The following is an 18419-nucleotide window of genomic DNA, read 5'->3' as shown; positions in this document are numbered from 1 at the left end:
GGTATAATTAGACACTAGTGTACAGTCAGTGCATACAGCTGCGGTCAATACCCACAGCACAGTATACAAACGATACAGCGATGGACATCTCAAGTCCAGCTAAAGATAACAATTAAGGTATCACGTTTCATTACTGTCTGCATTTTGTAGCGACACGAACAAAACGTCACTTGCAAGCAACAGAAAGTTAACTTTACCAGAGCGCGGCACGCGATTTGGGGCGAGTCTTCAATGCCTTTAAGTGAAACATTGAGAGCCTACACTAGCACCGTTGCAACATATTGCCACCATATATTTGCAAAATGGAGGCATTTGCGCGTGTTTTGATAAAAAAGGATGTATATGATACTTTTAATTATAATGAAACCCGATCTGTGGTTTAAGTTTCTATGCGACAAGATACATGCCTGTCTACACTGCAGTGACAATATCAACTAAATTCTATGGCAGTTCTGTAAATATTGAATGACCTCTGGACTCGTCATAAATTTTCCACAAACAGCTAAAAAACGGTTTTAGATGATAATTTTCAATTTATGGCCAGATCGGCGTCGCGTGTAAGACATGGTTGAAATTTTAACTGATCAAATCTATATATACTCTCGCAGTTTTCACGCAGTCATATATTGAAATGAATATCTGTTTGGAAAATGAGGACAAATGAGTGCTCCTCAATGTATCAAAACACCGGAAGAAATTCAAACGAAAAAGGAACGTAGAAAGAAAAAAAAAGAAGAAAAAGAAGAAGAAGAAGAAACACACCAGGGGCGTATCCAGGGGGGGGCGCAACAGGCGCGCGCCCCCCCTATTGGCCGTCACCAAAAAAAAAAAAGTTTAGCAAAAAAAAAAAAAAAAAAAAAATTGATGACGACCTTTATGTGAGATGTCGGTGATCGCTCAACCCCCCCCCCCCCTCCCGTATGCTTTATTTTTTGTTTGCCAAAAAAAGGTTCTGGCGAAGTTCGGCGGCATAATAGTTTTAGAAACATAGATGGTAATTGTGTTTGTATTATCACTATAAACACTAAATGACATGCCAGCCATACTAAATTGTGCATTTTGTGTCCATATTTACTGGAAATGTTGCTTATTATTAAGGTCGAAAAATGGATCACATATGGCCATGGGCGGCGATCCTGGGTGGAGGGGGGATATATCCCCCCATGGAAATGGGTGGAGGGGATGTAATGCACCATACCCCCCCCCCCCACCAAATGCCAGGGATAAGAATATTTTCATGCCTACATTTATGCATCTTCGTTAATGTACGGCTCTTTTTTAGCTTCATTTCTCGCCTACCATAAACGCAGTGCGATCTTTTCAAATAAAGCGTCTTTATAAAGCAAAAATAGTTGACTCTATAGGCTTCATTGGCCCTATAACAACAAAATGTATTATTGCGCCCACGGTATTGATATAGTACATATATGCACCCTCATAGTATTCATATAGGCCCTATAGTAGGCCTACACACGTACATGTTCCCTCGAACAGCTGAGAATCTCATGTAACCAGGGTAATGCTTAATACACGTTTCACCTGGATGCCCTAGCAATCGGTACCTAGGAATGTAACTATGTGTAATTGTGTATTGCATGTGTATAGGCCTATAATAGCCTGCATGAGGCCATTTTCTTCATCGAATAATATAACAGAGCTCTCGAACATTCTAACGTTGCGCCTGAAGCAAGATTGACAGGGGCAATTTTCCCAAAATAACACCCGAAATTAAAAAAAAAATTATTTTGGATCCTGATTATGAGATATTTCGGACATGACATCCCTATTTTAAAGTTGGGTATATGCCGCTTGGAAACCTCGGGAAGTGCCGTTTCCGGCCATCTAGAGGGATTGTTAATCCCAAAATCTTCTTGTACGCTTCGCGCCAACTCATGGTGGCGCTACGCTTAGATAGTCAACAAGGTCATATCCCCCGCCCCCCACTCGGAAGTACGGATCGCCGCCCATGCATATGACACCATTTGGCATTTCAGCCCTTCTTTGAAAGCAAAAATTGTACACCCCCTCCCCTTAGACCCATCCCCCAGGACGGCGATCATTCATGCCTGGCGCCCCCCCTATTGGAAAATCCTGGATACGCCCCTGCACACTGACATGTTACGTTCACCTTAGGGACTCATTTCAAATTGGATGGTTCGTGACAAAATGTCACGTTGCTGTTGATTGTTCAAGAATTAACTTCCAAGTCAAACATTCTCAAGGCTAACAATTTTCTACATCGGAGATGAAAACTGAAAAGTTGTTAAGCTGCAGATCAGAGCATGATCCTTTCCTTGAAGATTTTATCGGGGGTAATTTGTGAATGCATCGGTTGTACAGTATTTAATTGTGACGCGTCCGAGTTGATGTGCGTCAAATGCTATATTTAGAGTCAGGCAAAAGATGCTATAGACTATATATAGGCTATAGGCTATACATCATAGGGGCTACTTAATGCTAACCATTTTTTACAGAATGGTTTGGAAAATGTATGTTTATATGAGCTGCCTTGACAAAGTAGGTTGGTCAAAGCATTGGGTGCATAAATATTTTGCTTACAAAATTGACACCCACCTTCAAAGATTCTGCACACGCCATGCATTGTCCATGCATAGGCCTACATCATGCATTATCCACGCATAGGCCGACACCATGCATTGTCCATGCATAGGCCTACCGTGATCAGTTTAAACGAAATATTTAACTGAATAGGGCACCATATGTAGTGCAGGAGCTAAGGGTCACTTTACACACTCATATATGTATATCATAAATTTAAATTTTTCAATCGTATCGCATGCAATTTTAGTCACACAACCATGGGTGTAACTAGATATACTTCGTGACCCCAGAATAATTCAAGAGGGCTCAGCCCCCCCACTCCCCTCCCCACCGACAGATACAATATCACACACACAAAATAATAGTAAACAGTTCGTTAATATATACCGTATAGGCCTACACTGCACAAACTGAACAGTTGAAAATTCATCATCATTTTCTCAAAACTTGTAAAATGTAATACTATTTTGCATCACCAACCAACCATCCTTCATTCTTGCAAACAAATTCTCTCCTTAGAACCATAACCTGAGCCAAGGATATAACATATTATCCCCCTACCCCGCCCCTAACCCCATCCCCCGTAAAAAAAATGGTGATTGCGCCAAGGGACATTATTTGACATTTCTCAATAATTATTACATCCTATACAGCAAACCACTCACAATGACTGGAACATCTCAGACGTCTTCCCTAAAGCTCTCAGACAGCAAACCCTAATTTATTTATCGGATGGTGAAACACAAAATAACCTATAAATGTGTTAAAATCTGCCAAGGTTCATTAACAGCAGGTGTAGACGTTGTTGCTGGAAGATGTAAGGCGCGTATATACCACGTTCCATTTTGCCTTCAAATCACACAAGATGCGCGCGTGAAAAGCGACGAGTTTCACAGCTCCTTCTTTCAACACAATCTCAATCAGATTGGTTTTGTTTCGGCGCAAGCTTGAACTTACGGCTTCACATTAATAGGTCTAAACATATCGAATACTTCTGAGAGAAAACTTGACTAAAAATGGTGTAATCGTATCACGCTATAGCATCTTCCATTATAAATTTATTATAACAATGACGTCATTAAACTCGTGACACCTGCTTAAACCGCTTCGTTGTATATAATATATGCAAGAAGCAAAATTACACATTACGGATTTCAAATCTGAGTTTCATTTTGACAGCCACATAGAACAATAACACGATAAAGGAGCAAGGATTTCGCATTGTGAATCTCGTTCTCTGGTTTAACATGGAAACGAAAATTCACAATTGTAATATCATTGGAGTGTAACTAAATGCATCCCCGATGATATGAGGTGAAGAATAATATATTCTCAATTTCATAATTAAAACGGTACTTAGGGGAATAAAGACTTGTTGAAGAGGGCGCTGTGATCATTGTCTCGTGTCCACATGGTCTCTCGACGCCCCTGGGTGGAAGGAAGTTTACTTAAAATAGGTGTTTTCGTTTTCACTTCCATTCAAGATCAAAGAGACTGCACAACTGGACAGTAATACACGTATGATGTAATTATGGTTCTTCTTGCTCCATATTAGGACATTCCCCAATCCCGATCACCCTTTTCCTACCAGAAATAAATTGTCCTTGTTGACTCCCAATATAATCTTTGTCTTGAGTAACCTGTTTTTAAATCCATAAAATAAAGAAAAGGAAGTGAGTCGAGAACATTATGAAAACCTTCCATATAACCTTCGCATAAGAAACACACACTCCAGAATTCGACAAGTGTCATGACTGCAGTGTTAGCTTATACAACCTATCTATTTGCACCCGCTGAAAGGATTTCAAATAAAGACGCATACGTGGAATGCATGGTGAATTAGGTTTATGTAATCTAAGTGATATGTGAGTTACAAAAGCAAATCAACTGCAAACCTGGTTTCTATGGAAGACTATTCAATTTAACGCAGAACGAGTGTACACATTCACTCTATATCCATCCTCTTTCTCCCTCGCTCTCCACCTCTCTCTCTCTCTCTCTTTCTCTGACATTAAAAAAATGAGATTGATGATGTATATCGCGGCTGTCTTTACATTATACAGTAGTCTTTCATTCCGAGGCCCTTCTGAACCCCCCCCCCCCCCCCTCCGAATAGAAAGAGATAGAGTGTGGTGGAGTAATAGAGAAGAAAGGAATAATAAGCGTAAATAATATTGTAATAAAAATACCAATTTCGATTCTACATAATAGTTGTCAAACTTTCATAAACTTGATACGAAAACAAATGATTAAAATATAAAACAGGTAAGATCCAGGGGGAGTGGAACAGGAACCCCCGCCTCTTCCCACGTGCACCCCTCCCACACCCCTTCTGAAATATTTTCAGACATAATTTTGTTCAAATTAGGGTATAATGATATTCTTTAATTCTTATCGATATTTTCATATATTCGGTATACCGGTATACCAAAGTTCTTGCGCCGCCATGTGATATCTAATGGAAGACATTTTGTGGCAAGTGATGTAATTGCGAAATTACGATATCAAAGTGAAAGGTGGTTCACTTGTATAGTCATTAGCAATTGTATTTGAGACGTGTTTGGCAAACGTGTTCGAATGAAAAATATACATAGGCCTATAATTATATAATTACGTTCTGCTCTCGTTTTTAATGATCTCGTTTGTTGATGACGTGACCCGGAATGTACATTGCAGGAATTAACACATTAAAGGAAATTTCAGGGGTACATTAATATTCAAGAATTCTCAATCCAATTAACATACAGAAAATTGAAGATATGAAATAAGAACGTAATGAAACTTAATGATTAGTTGTAGCAAAATATGCATGGAAAAAAAAGGAAAAAAAAGGAAGATAGCTCTAACAAGAACAAAACAATTTCCAGTTGTTTCCAATTTGTGTTTAGTTTTTCAAAAGTTAAAACCCATGAAGAAAAGAAAAATGAAAGAATGCTATTTATTAGGCTAATCTTATGACACCTTACGAAAAACTTGTCACGTTTTCGTGAAGAAAGAATCAAACCTCATATTCTACTTTGAAGAGTGGTGAAAAGAAAGTCTTGAAATATTTTCCCCGTTGGGAGGCTAAATGTCAAATAGTTGACAGGTAAGTTATCAAAAGCAAACGACTGGCAGGGTTCCTCAGAGACTAAAATATGACGTCATCGGGAGAAATGCCTGAAACAGTAGGTATAGGTTTTCATTCTCAAAGCTATTTTAACGACATTTATGTTCAAAATACTTCACAAAGAGAACGTGTTACTCTCATATGATTCCAAATGAAGATACCATTATGTAAAAACGTGCAAATTGATTGAAATCTATAGAAAATTCGAAGAAAGGCGATACATTCCTGAACCCTCTGAATTTGATAGAAGATTCCGATGATGAACGAAGTGGCACATCATATATGTAGACAACTATATTGTTCATTGCTTCATGTATAAAGGACCCTTGCAGTCTTTCCAACTCCGTAATTAATTGCTTCAATTAAGGGTAATTGTGTTGGCAAGATTAAACCCAGTTTATTCACTTACCTTCTAAATACCATGCAGCATATATATGATTGGGATTAGAATTGAGTGTTAACCTTCCTCCAGGGCGAGGCAAGCAAAACTACATTACATTGCACTACGTTATAGCCTATATATAGAATGGAATGAGAACGGAACTAATAGCAGATGCGTAAGAACACTTACAATAAACAGTATCAAATCGCAGCACCTTGAGTGGATTGACAGCTTCCAGGTATATATGAACGGCACAAGGTGGCGCGAACCGTTTTCTTACCACGAAGTACGATACCGTTATACTTACAAGAGCTTTTTACAGCATTTAGAATTTAAAAACAAAGTCAAATGGTGCCCCCTCCGACTAAAACTGCCTAAACTATAAGACAACAGAGGTCACATGAGTGAACTATATATTTGTTCAACAAAAAAAAATAACTGCGCGGCCTTGTTTCTATATAGTGTACCTGTGCTTACCGATAAATAGAACCTACGAATCTATAACAAAGCGGTCTCAGTTGCTTTACGTTTGTCAATACGGCTGAACTACGTCGTATGTCTCTAGTGACCGAATAAAGCAACGTAGTATATCACAGAGAAAGGAAGTTCATTGGCTTCGAAATGATTTTCATGCATCACTCTTGAGCTGCTTGTGAATAAGGATAGAGAGAGAGACATGGGAAGGGAGTTTTCCTTAAGATTACATTTCACAACCTTCCTTGATCCGACGACGTAAATCAAAGATCACGTGGTATATCTGGCACGATTTCACCTAATGCGTGTTGCCCGGAAATTATCTTCAGCGAGCGAAGCCTGTTAACAAAATTGAATTTTTCTCCTGCACCCGAAAAAAAAAGATGTCATCGAGAAAACTAGCGCTCGGACAGAGATTGTCATTTTTTTTTAGGTCCTTGAAATTTGACGCGAATGAATTCTGTTTAAACAGATCACAAATGTATAGTGTAAGACCGTTGTATTTAGGTATAGACAAACAATATCTCACCATACTGGATTGAATAGCACCGTCTGTTACGGTGAAGAATGTGTTCATCCAAAGAAGACGAATACACACAAAGATCAATTGTTTACATTCATCCCGCCTAATAAATACAATGAAGAATCACATTGTTCATACTCTGTCGTATAGAGATTTTGAAGAAAAAAACACTTAAAGCAGCATTCCAAGGTTAAAAAGTCGAATAATTATAATAAGCATCATTGGTGACACTGATGTCGTTTCACTTCGCCTCGAGGTTCTTATATGACTAATGTGAGAAATATCACGTTGAGGAAAGAGCAGGTCCTTTTTGTTCTATTTTATTCCGATTCTACACAAACAAGTGCTGCTTTTACAGTTTCCACGGCTTAGTTTCGAAATTTTCAACCCTGAAGATAATTTTCTGTATATTAGCAATACTAGGCATATTTGGCACATGTATATATATATATATATATATATATATATATATATATATATATATATATATATATATATATATATATATATATATATACATGCCACTGAACACAGTTCATTCTTGATCTGAATAAAAACTCGAAGGATGCTTTAATGCTCCACACTTAGTCAATCAGAAATGAAGATTGCAAAAAAATGTCTAGCCTGTATATAAAGTACAGCTCTCTAAAGTAAGTCAAGAGTCAGTTTCAATAAGACAGAAGAAAGCTAACAGTCTTGAGAAAGTTAAATGTAACGGAACGAGTAATGTTATACAGGATTGTGACGCGCGAATCAGAAAAAAAAAGGTAAAACATAGTTAAGTGCTGCGATGTCGCGCTTGATTTGGCGAGAGCATTCTTCCATGCTTATCAGATTGTGTAGACGAAGAGACTGCAGTGGACGTAATAGGCATTCTATTTTCTAGATGGGATATGTAGTATTTCGTAAAGCGGAGAACATTGCAATTAACAAACATGACTGCTTCTTCTATATCAAAAGGGCGCCAAAGATGTAAATGGTATCGAATCAAATAAAACTTTTATGCTTCTAAAAAATCATGGCTCATTTTTACCGAAAAAGAACAACGAGAAAATCCAAAACACTTATTCTAGCTTGAAAGATCGCGTATCACGGACGGTATAAAGAGCTAATTTTCTGATCAAGTAACGCAAGCACGAATTGATTTAAGTTTTCATCTAATGTTAAAAATGAAAGAAAGAGAGAGAAAAAAATTTTTTTTTTGTTAAATTCAATATCCTTTAGAATACAACGGTAAAACGTAGACTGATTGTAATAAATATATTAGGGAAGGTTCAATCTTTTAAGACTGATTTGTCAGCCTTCCAAATCAATGTAGTTGGACAGTTTTATAAAGTCATCTCTAAAAGAAGAAGTAATGAGAGAAACTCTTCATCTTAGTTACGAAGAAAGAAAATTTAAAGTTAATAGTCGTATATCAATATGAATGCCTCCACACGGGACGTGCAAGTTGTAATCCATAAGCCCTTGCGGGTTTCTCCCACATTTGTGGTCGCTTAAGCGTCGTAAAAATAACTGCTGATTATTATCATTATTATATATATATATATATATATATATAATATATATATATATATATATATATATATATATATATAGACATAGATATAGATATAGCTATATATATATAGATATAGATATAGGTACAGATATATGTTTACAGTTGAAATATTACTGTTGATGCATATATAAGATATGCATATATGAAGATATAACCTACACAGAATAGCAGAAGTACATATACAAACGAAGAGATTGTTTAAATTGGTACAAAATTCAACTAAATAGGACTTTATTCATCTTCAGACCACAAGTTTCTTCATTGCACGAGTTCAGGATATTCCCTGCGGGGTAGAGGATGCCTGAGACATTGCAAGTGAGGGCAAGGGCAAATGTTGTCTTTGCAGTGTATTCTGTATCATATCCCAAACTTTGTTCATGGTAGCGAAAAACGGAAGTAAAGTTCCTTCAGTGATAGACCTTCGAAAACAAACTTCCAAACAAAGGGAGATACAACAAAAAAAGAGAAAAAAAACACACCAACAACAGTCACGAGGGTAAATTAAGAAGAACCTCCCCCATAATCTCTTATAATCTCTCTGAAAGGATCGATGCCGAACATCTATTTTAAGAGCAAAGTGGGCGTATTCTCTTCATTCAACAAAACAGCGTCATGATTTCAAAGCTATTTTATAAGTGAGGGACGGGTGCATATAAGGCAAACAACAAGATGATCTGATCAATTTCAGATTTCTGTAAGAATCTTATCTTTCCAAATCACGTCGGTATTTGCCTTGTTCTTATTAATGATTTTGATAAAATGCACGATAGTCTTCTCAAGTCTTTTTTTAAAAATAGAACGAGCGTGCCGAAAAAAATTAGCATGAAAATGTCAAAATGCCAAACGTGTTTGGCAAAAAATTTAGAAAAATGAAATCTGATCTCTCTTAATGAATTCACATCATCAATGGCCAATAGGGAGGACTGATTGTTGAAAACCGCAAAAAGAAAAAAATGTTATAATGTTGCAAATTTATTTATAATAAATTCGAAAGCTTTTATCGGTGGAAGGTTGTTAGTGACGACTTGTTTTTCCCTACTAATAACAGAATCTGACAGATAGCAAAATATCACCAGATTATCTCGGACCTCACGCTCAACGCTCGCTAGTAATCGTTCAATGAGTGTAACAGATAATCCCGTGGGCAAGATTTGTTTTACCGTTGCATCAATATTAAAGGTTGCTGCTTTTATGACAGGCACAGAACACATGACGAGTATGTTCCACTCAATAGGCCATGTAGTAATGGTTATTACCCCCTGTATCTGCCTCTCCTAATTGATTGAATCGTGCTGGCTAGGGACTCCGCATTCATTGTCACTGAACTATTCTTGAGCGTCGTTTCATGATTCGAACATGCACCTTGCGATGTTCCTCTCATCATTCTAGGTTACACACGTTTACGTTAAATAATAAAAAACAAACAAAGTAACCAGTGAGAGAAATCACTGAAAAAAGAGAGAAAAAATACAATTGGTACTCACCTTCTGCAGACGACCGATCGGCATGATTTCCCAACACAAACCAAAAGCATGCACAAAGTATTTATTCCCACCAGTGCTTGAAAAGTCATAATCTGAACGCACAGCACGTCGAAATATGTAGACAATCCCCAGTTAAAAATCCAACTTCATCAGAATCATTATCAACATCATCATCATCATTATCATCCGTGCGCCAGCCCTCCAAAACAAAAGAAACAAAGACGGAAGTAAAAGCAAATAACTCCAATAATTTCAGACTGATCCAGAAATCACCGTTCGATTGGTTCAAACACCAAATCAGTCCCGTAAAAGACCAGAGTGTGATTTTCTTCTCGGGAATATTTTTTTTCCTTTTCTTTTCTGATACCACTATACCGTCACCACCACCACCACTAAGCAACGGCGGAATCAACGAGCTTTCGTAGATTGACGCTGAAAATAGTGGCTTGATGATTAGATCGAGAGTCGACGCGTGCGGTAGTGGACTAGGAGATTAACTTCTCCTTGGCTAGGTTTGACTGTCGATGAATTAACTCCCCTTCTACTTCTGCTTTCTTCGGTAGATGTATACTGCGTGGAAGCATTATGATAATTGGCTGCCTCATTTCTTATACCATATATCGAGCGTGCGGTGTGATAGTAAATGTGTCGTCGTTACAGCTCTCATTTTTTCTTATTTTTGTTGTTGTTTTATAAACGATTTTTCTTTTCTTTCTTGTTTTTGATTTCTTTGTCTTTCTTCGGGATCTTAAGTGACAAAATATATAGAATAATAATAATGATAATAAAAGAGAAATGAAATCGAGGTTACCAATCTTACTGCTGAAGATTGGAAAGCATTCATGCAGAAAATAATTTCAACTTTACGAAACAATTTGAAAGGATTTCTGCTCGTTCATGAAGAGATATTTCATGGTCAAACTAACGGGGGAAATTGTAGCAGAAAGATAATTACTTTATATGTAAAGCGACACTCATCTTCAAGCCATATAATAACGCAAGAAATTGATAGGGACTACGACTATAGTGTTAGCTTAGTTTTAGTGTATGAATAAAGAATATATAGGGTCAGAGAAAACAAAACAACAATTACACATCACAACGTGAGATGATCATTTCTATTCTTACGACTGGTTATCTTATGGATTAGTCGTATTGATAAAATAAATATATAAAAAAAAGGTTAATTGAAACAATAAGAGCTATTCGTCGTCATCTTTATTATAAAGCTCTACCGTCGATTATTAACCATTTTTATTCATTAAACAAAATGAATCTGCGAAGGATATGTTCATTCAGACGAAATAAATCATTTTGCTTCATCAAGAACCAATTCTAGAGGATTTACGTTCTGACGTAGCTAAACCCGCATATAGATGTAATGACGTAAATGGTATTTATTTTTAGAGTATTTATATATCTATATCTAAATCTATATCTATATATCTCTATATATATATATATATCTATCTATCTATCTATCTATCTATCTATCTATCTATCTATCTATCTATCTATCTATATATATATATATATATATATATATCTATATATCTATATATATCTATATATATATATCTATATATATATATATATATATATATATATATATATATATATATATATATATATATATATATATATATATATATATATATTAAGATAGCAGCTCTTTAACTTGTGATTATAAATGATAGCATTTGAATTTTTCAAATAATGTACAACCTTGGTAAGCACGAGGTGGTATACTGTGTATGATTTAACGCCTTTCTCTATTGCGTACCTAAATATCGACGAAGCATGGAGTTTAGTAAATGACTTTAATCTTAAAGTATACCCAGCCGGTAAATGGGTTTACATAACCGTACTCAATCAGATTCACAAATGCTCTGTATTGAAGTCAATGAAGTTTCTGTTATTACTCGGAAAGATGCTTTAACTGTTAATTAGCTACTCCGGCTACGTATATACATCTACTTTGGAAGTGCGTGCTTTCTGAACATTGAAAGAACTGTCGTGAGAATAGTACATCAACTTATCCCAAAATGGTTCAGACGATATAAATGATGGTATTAAGTCGTGTTATGTGCGGTAGACTTCAGCATTGACCGATTTGGAAGGAAGAAGTACTGAGGGGTAACCTAGAAGATGGTCAATAGGGATGATAAAAAAAAGCTACCAGCCTATATTGGCTACGGGTTGATGGGAAAGTGCATTAGTAGAGCTGAGACATGTCAGAGAGGAGGAAATTCTTTATGTTCTGTTGAAATAACTCATCAAATCACAAGCAGCTGCTTTAACTCCTAATATGTGAGTAAATGTGTATCTTTCTCCACATTTAGTCTTTTTTTTGTATTATTCGTCAGCAGCTGACAGCAAGTTCATAAGAGATCTTCGGCCGTAAATGTGCAGCGGCATGTATATTCTCAATCAGTTTCAGTTTCGGTTGAAATTTGATATAGCAACAACAGCAAAACCTGTCACTGTCACAATTAAGCACGACCGCGCTTACTCTGTGAAGCGATGTCACGAAGAATAAATATAGGACTTCAAACTTTTAGTAATAAATCATAAATTGAACAACAACAAAAAAAAACAAGGAAAGGAAGGAAACAAAGACACGTTTATAAATGAGCAAATGAGGCTTCATATAAAAGCCGTCTCGTTTTTCTCGCGAATTATGAAATAAACTGAATTTTCTAGAAGATAGCCTATCATGGCGAGAGTTGAAATCTGATGTTGGTTGTTCTTCAAATAGAGTTAATGGTGTAAACACCCACTTGGATGTGAAAAATGAAACCATTCTGGGGGCAGTCTCAAAGGTTTCGGCCACTCTAAAAGCATGTTTACTGAAATTCAAATGTTAAGGAGGAATGGATGCACGGAGAGGTACGTATGCTTATTTCTAGCCTGTGAGTCGTCTCGATGCAGGGCGCATGCGCACCGGTGCGAGAATTGCGCTTGGATCAAGTGAAATCATAGGTGAGGCTGACTTGGAACTCATCTATTACTCAAAATATGCTAGAAAGTCTAATACTGGTCATCCAATCATCAAGAAGTATCTTCCTGGAACTTTCAATAACAAGTTGGACTATTCTTTTGTGTAACTTAATTTTGAGGGTCAGAAACTCCAGGAACATAATATCAACTAATGATAATATAAAAAAAAATACCTAAAACAATTGAAGGACCATGTAGGCAAACTCCACTTTAGGATGTTGATGACGCTATACTTCACTTATACCGGATTTCGATATTTAGTGAAAAAACATAGTATTGTTGGTATACCACATGTTACCGAGAAACTAGGTATTAATCCAGTCCTTGGTTCCGTTCAGTCTAATTCGATTAATATGTATATAGCTTTTACACAAGGTTAAAAAGGGCTTCAATTATATATTATTAAAGAAAAATATACCTCAAACTATGTTTCATTTGTAAATCTGAGACATTTCCCCCATAAACGTATAAAGAAAACAAAATGGGCTTATTATTTTGTTGTTGTTACGATAAGCACCGTTAACAAGGACGTAGCTACAACCAGGCCTACCCCTCCCTACAGAGGCGTAACCATTAACGTGGGAGACCCGCGGATAATGATGACACGGGCCCATAAAGCGAGCGAAGCCAAGTATCTGCGGGACCGCTGTATATATTAGCGCAATGAGGTTCGATTCCCACATCTTCTTGATGATATTGAGCCTGTTGCAACGCCATTTTTTAGGCTGACGACCCCGTGAGGCTCCGGGAAAGGGGGCTTCACCCTACCAGTTTCTTGGTGTCAAGCATCTGTCACACCTGCATGTTACCCGTATTCACGGTTCCACCTCGCCGTGGTCTTCATCGGTCATGAAAAGACACCTATATGTACCTTTAAGTTGGACCCAAATGGATGTGAATAATTATTATGGCCAACAAAATAAACTCGAGTTGATATAAAGACCTTCAAAAGAAAATCGAGAAAAGCTTTTAAGTGTAATTATGAGAACATGAGCAAAACTTGAAACATCGGCAAAATAAAAGAAATACAACCTTGTCTGTAAGTCTTGTTGTACGTTAATAGGTTTCCAAAACCGAACCAAAATCAATAAAATTCCCATTTGCTTACTTTATTAACAGTGAAAGATTATACTCGAGAACAAATTAATGAAAGTATCTATGGCCCTTCGTATTTGTCTTGTTATGGAATGTCTATCTCAGTGTCTCACGTCACTGTGTGAGAGTGAAAGGCCCTTGAAGTGCTATTTTCATTAATCTTGAAGTTTCGTCGGTTCACTGTTTGTAGCCGGCCATGCGTACGAAGTAGGATTCATTTTCACAAAATCGAAGAAAAAAATGGCCTGTTTTGACCATTCGGAGAATAATCAGCAGATTTTCTATTCGATTTTCGAGGTACTTACCACAATTCTTTAATCTATTAAGAAAAAAAGACAGAAGCCATTTTGTGTTAGTGAATGTTTTTATATACGTAAAACAAACTGAGGAAGGATGTATATCAGGGGTGGGTAAGGAGTCCCCCCCCCCAAAAAAAAGACAATTAACACTTCAAAATGTATAAGGAGGGTCGTTTTATCTAACATTCAGCGAGAAATGTTTCCGATAGCAACTCTAAAGGATTGCACTTTACCAATCGTCTACATACGATCTTCCATACAATGCCGTTACAATAGCTCGAAGACCATTGAAACTAAATTCAAGAAACTCACCGTATTACTATTAGAGAAGTATTTGGACTCCACTGCGTGTAATTCAAATAAGACCAATCTATCTATACAAACACGGTAATGTTAACCATCTTTGTGGCGGTTATAGTTTGAGAGTATGCGTGTAAAACAATAGGGTGTAGGCTACTGACTCATTGTAAGAGGTTTTGTTTGCAATTAAACCAACGCAAATTTATGTTGTTTGGGATACAGTTGCTTCCTTGCAATAAATCAAGCACGCATGTTACTGTCAGATGTAGCTACCTTTCAAGGAACACCTGTATGGTCTTATTTAATATATGAGTGGGCAAGGACTGTGTATCGAATTCCTTTGCGGAATTGTTCGTACACTATCCACAACATGTGACATAAAAGATTTGCAGTATATAGTGTCACCGATTAACGACGGAGGGAGGGGTGGGGCTTCGATAGGGTGTGGATAGGGAAGAGATATAAGGGGACATTCAAAAGACCGAAGAGACAACACCGAAACGTCTGGCTGAGAAACAAAATTATCATGAACTGTGCATGGACCTTAAATCTCTCTGGCGGACAGTAAAATCCCATTGTGAATACCAAGTCATGGACTTTATTATTTTTCTTGGGGGGGGGGGGCATAAGACCTGCCTGTACCGATATTAGCTAATCATTTTTAACACAAGTGTCATCTATAAACTGGGCTTATATTTGCCTTCAGTGGCGTAGCAAGGTACTTTTGAGTGTGGGGGGGGGGGGCTGAAAACTGATGGCCGGCCTGGGGGAGGGTTTAAGGGGAGGGGGTGTCCCCTCCCCTTTGGAATTTTTTTTGCATTTCCAGGTGGCCTCAGATGCAATTTGGTGCAATATAGCACATTTCAACACCCACTCCATTTTGTAAATAATTTTGCATTTTCACCTGGCCTTAGATGCAATTTGGTGCTCCAAATGAGATTTTGTTCTCATTTGGAAATGAAAAAGGGGTTTTCTGACTTGCGAAGCGGGGGGCGGAATGACACTTCCGCCCCCCATGTTTTTCACGGGGGGGGGGGGCTGGCGCCCCAGCCCCCCGGTTCCTACGCCCTTGTTTGCCTTGTGACCATTTTAATGACGGAAGCATGTTAACAGTGCATCTTTTCACGTACCAGCATTGTGTGTAAACTGCAAGTTAGGAGAACCAAAGACCTGTATTAAGCGACCAAGTTTGTCATCTTATAGTAATACGGAATGTAGGCCTCGTTATTTCGAATGTGATGCATTACCGAGTTAATTTGTAGCAGCCTGCTGACGGCGTAAATTTAACATATTTTACACTTAATTTTAACACATATAGGTTATACTTGTGGGCACTGTATTCGAGCTTTCAAAGAGCCTGGTGAATTCTAAGTGCCAGTTTTTGTAAAAGTTATAAACCCCCGCATATAAGATGAGCGTTATCTCAATTGTTCCTAAAATGATCTTTTTTGTAACAATTCATTATAATCTTTCTTAAATAATACCACGTTCACCTGCATATATTTAGGCTACAGCGGTGCAGGGCATGCCAATATCATTGACATCAAAATAATATTTTCAGCCGCGGATGCAGACTGACTAAACGAGATGTACACCCCTCTCCTTTGAGCCTCACGTAAAAATTAAAAACTACGTATTAGCCCAACCTTGCATTGGGTCTTAGTCTTAGTTTATAGTCTAAATATTCCTCGGATATACTGGGTGCAGTATCCCGGCCTCAACGGCCTCGGGTCACACTCTCGTCCAGGATACGCCTCTGAATATAGTACACTAGCATTTCAAAAGTTTCCATGTGGTGTCAGCATATGAGTAATTCAACTAACCCTGACTAAGCAATTTAAAAAAAAAAGTTTTATTCACTTCAAACACTTACTAGATAAAAAGCCACTATTTACCTGAATACAACATCACATGGCAATCCAGATACACGGTAAGCTTGCATTCCATTAAGTTAATGTTATAGGCATAATTACAATCAAAACATTGTTAAAACTAAAGCCAAAAGTGTCGTATACTGCACGTTCATGTAAAGACAAAGTATATGCTTGGCATGATATGTTGTGATAGGGAAGAGAAATGTATCAAGTAAAATGAGTTTGGAAGCTATTCATGAATTAATGTAGGCTTTACATTCTGATAATCTGTGGACAATGAATTATATTCTCCCCCACCCCTCTTTTATTTCTGCGGCGTCCATGATACATGCACTCTGTTGTTTCCACATTATAGATATGCCTAACATACCGGTATTTCTTTAACATCGGTAGCCACTATATACTTTCGATCTGATTTGAGCAAATCTATACTCATTCACTTCGATAAACAACGTGCTTTTTGTCCAGAGTCCAGTTTTTTTTTATCACCTCGTGTACGTTGGAGCAGGTAGGGGGTGACGGATAGGGTAACTACCACTCGTCAGCTTTGCACCTCATCTTCTAGTATAACTTTCAAACATACTCACACTTTAATTTGTCCTAACGAAAGGAATGTTGAAACGCGAACGCATGAATGTCTCAATTTACATATAAATTACACATGACGGGTAAGACTGTATCATTCCATATTTAATTCCAACAGACAATCTACCTACCTGCAAGAAGTTGGTGCTCATTTCGAAAGGGGCTTAAGTTGGGTATATGTTATCACGACTTTGTCACAATTCAGATATCAATTTACTGACAAAGAGTTATTGACAAGCAAGAGAGTTCGATACCCAAGAATGATTTGCCTGGATTTGGGTTTTTAAGCTGCCTTTGATATAAATCTGAGGTTATACGTGCCTATAGCGCTCTTTGTGAAGCCTTTAGTCTCAGGGCGATATAATATCCAAAAAGATCAGAGCTTTCTTACAACTGACACAGTAAGGCTTCGTTCTCCAGAGAGAGAGAGAGAGGCAAAAATGGGGATATCTCACATAGAAGAGACCATACAAAGGATATAGAAAGAACAACGGGATAGAAGTTAATAAAACAGTAAGAAAAGTAAAGAAAGGGAAGGAAGAAAAGAGAAATAAAGGGGAAGAAATGAAAAATTTATTGAACGTTGATTGTTGTCTTTTACAATGATCGCGAAACCGATGTTTGTACGCAATTCCGAATCAACAGTTGTGACAAACACAAGGGCGTAGGAACCGGGGGGCGCCAGCCCCCAGTGAAAAATGTGGAGGGGCGGAAGTATCATTCCGCCCCCCCCCCCCGGTGTGCAAGTCAGAAAACCCCTTTTTCATTTCCAAATGAGAAAAACATCTCATTTGGAGCACCAAATTGCATCTAAGGCCAGGTGAAAATACAAAATTAAGTTTACAAATGGAGTGGGTGTTGAAGTGTGCTATATTGCACCAAATTGCATCTGAGGCCACCTGGAAATGCAAAAAAAAACATCCCCTCCCCTTAGACCCCTCCCCCAGGCTGGCCATCAGTCTTCAGCCCCCCCCCCCCACTCAAAAGTACCTTCCTACGCCACTGGACAAACACGCCCTCTGTTTATCAAAGAGCGTATAAGCGATGACAAGGGCGATATGTCCAGCATTAAAGAAAAGCAGACAAATGGATGAAATTGTTCTTGCTTGAAGATTAATGTCACTTTTAATAATATGATTAACATAAAAAATCATTTAAAATTTCATTTGAA

The 18419-nt window shown here is 37.6% G+C and overlaps 1 protein-coding gene across 1 annotated transcript in view; it reads right to left on the bottom strand.

The window, feature by feature from the left end:
• Nucleotides 1-10690, bottom strand: part of LOC139971206 (bestrophin-2a-like) — an 84308-nt gene extending 73618 nt beyond the window's left edge. Inside the window, exon 1 of the mRNA XM_071977480.1 lies at nucleotides 10096-10690. Within this exon, the coding sequence (XP_071833581.1) occupies nucleotides 10096-10119 (24 nt within the window). The 5' untranslated portion in view covers nucleotides 10120-10690. The remainder of the gene's footprint in view (nucleotides 1-10095) is intronic.
• Between the last annotated feature and the right edge of the window lie 7729 nt (nucleotides 10691-18419).

This window comes from Apostichopus japonicus, chromosome 8 (genome assembly GCF_037975245.1).
Source record: "Apostichopus japonicus isolate 1M-3 chromosome 8, ASM3797524v1, whole genome shotgun sequence".
NCBI classification, from domain to species: Eukaryota; Metazoa; Echinodermata; class Holothuroidea; order Aspidochirotida; family Stichopodidae; genus Apostichopus; species Apostichopus japonicus.
The sequence above is the reverse complement of the archived record's forward strand: the minus strand, read 5'-3'. Positions and strand labels throughout refer to the sequence as shown.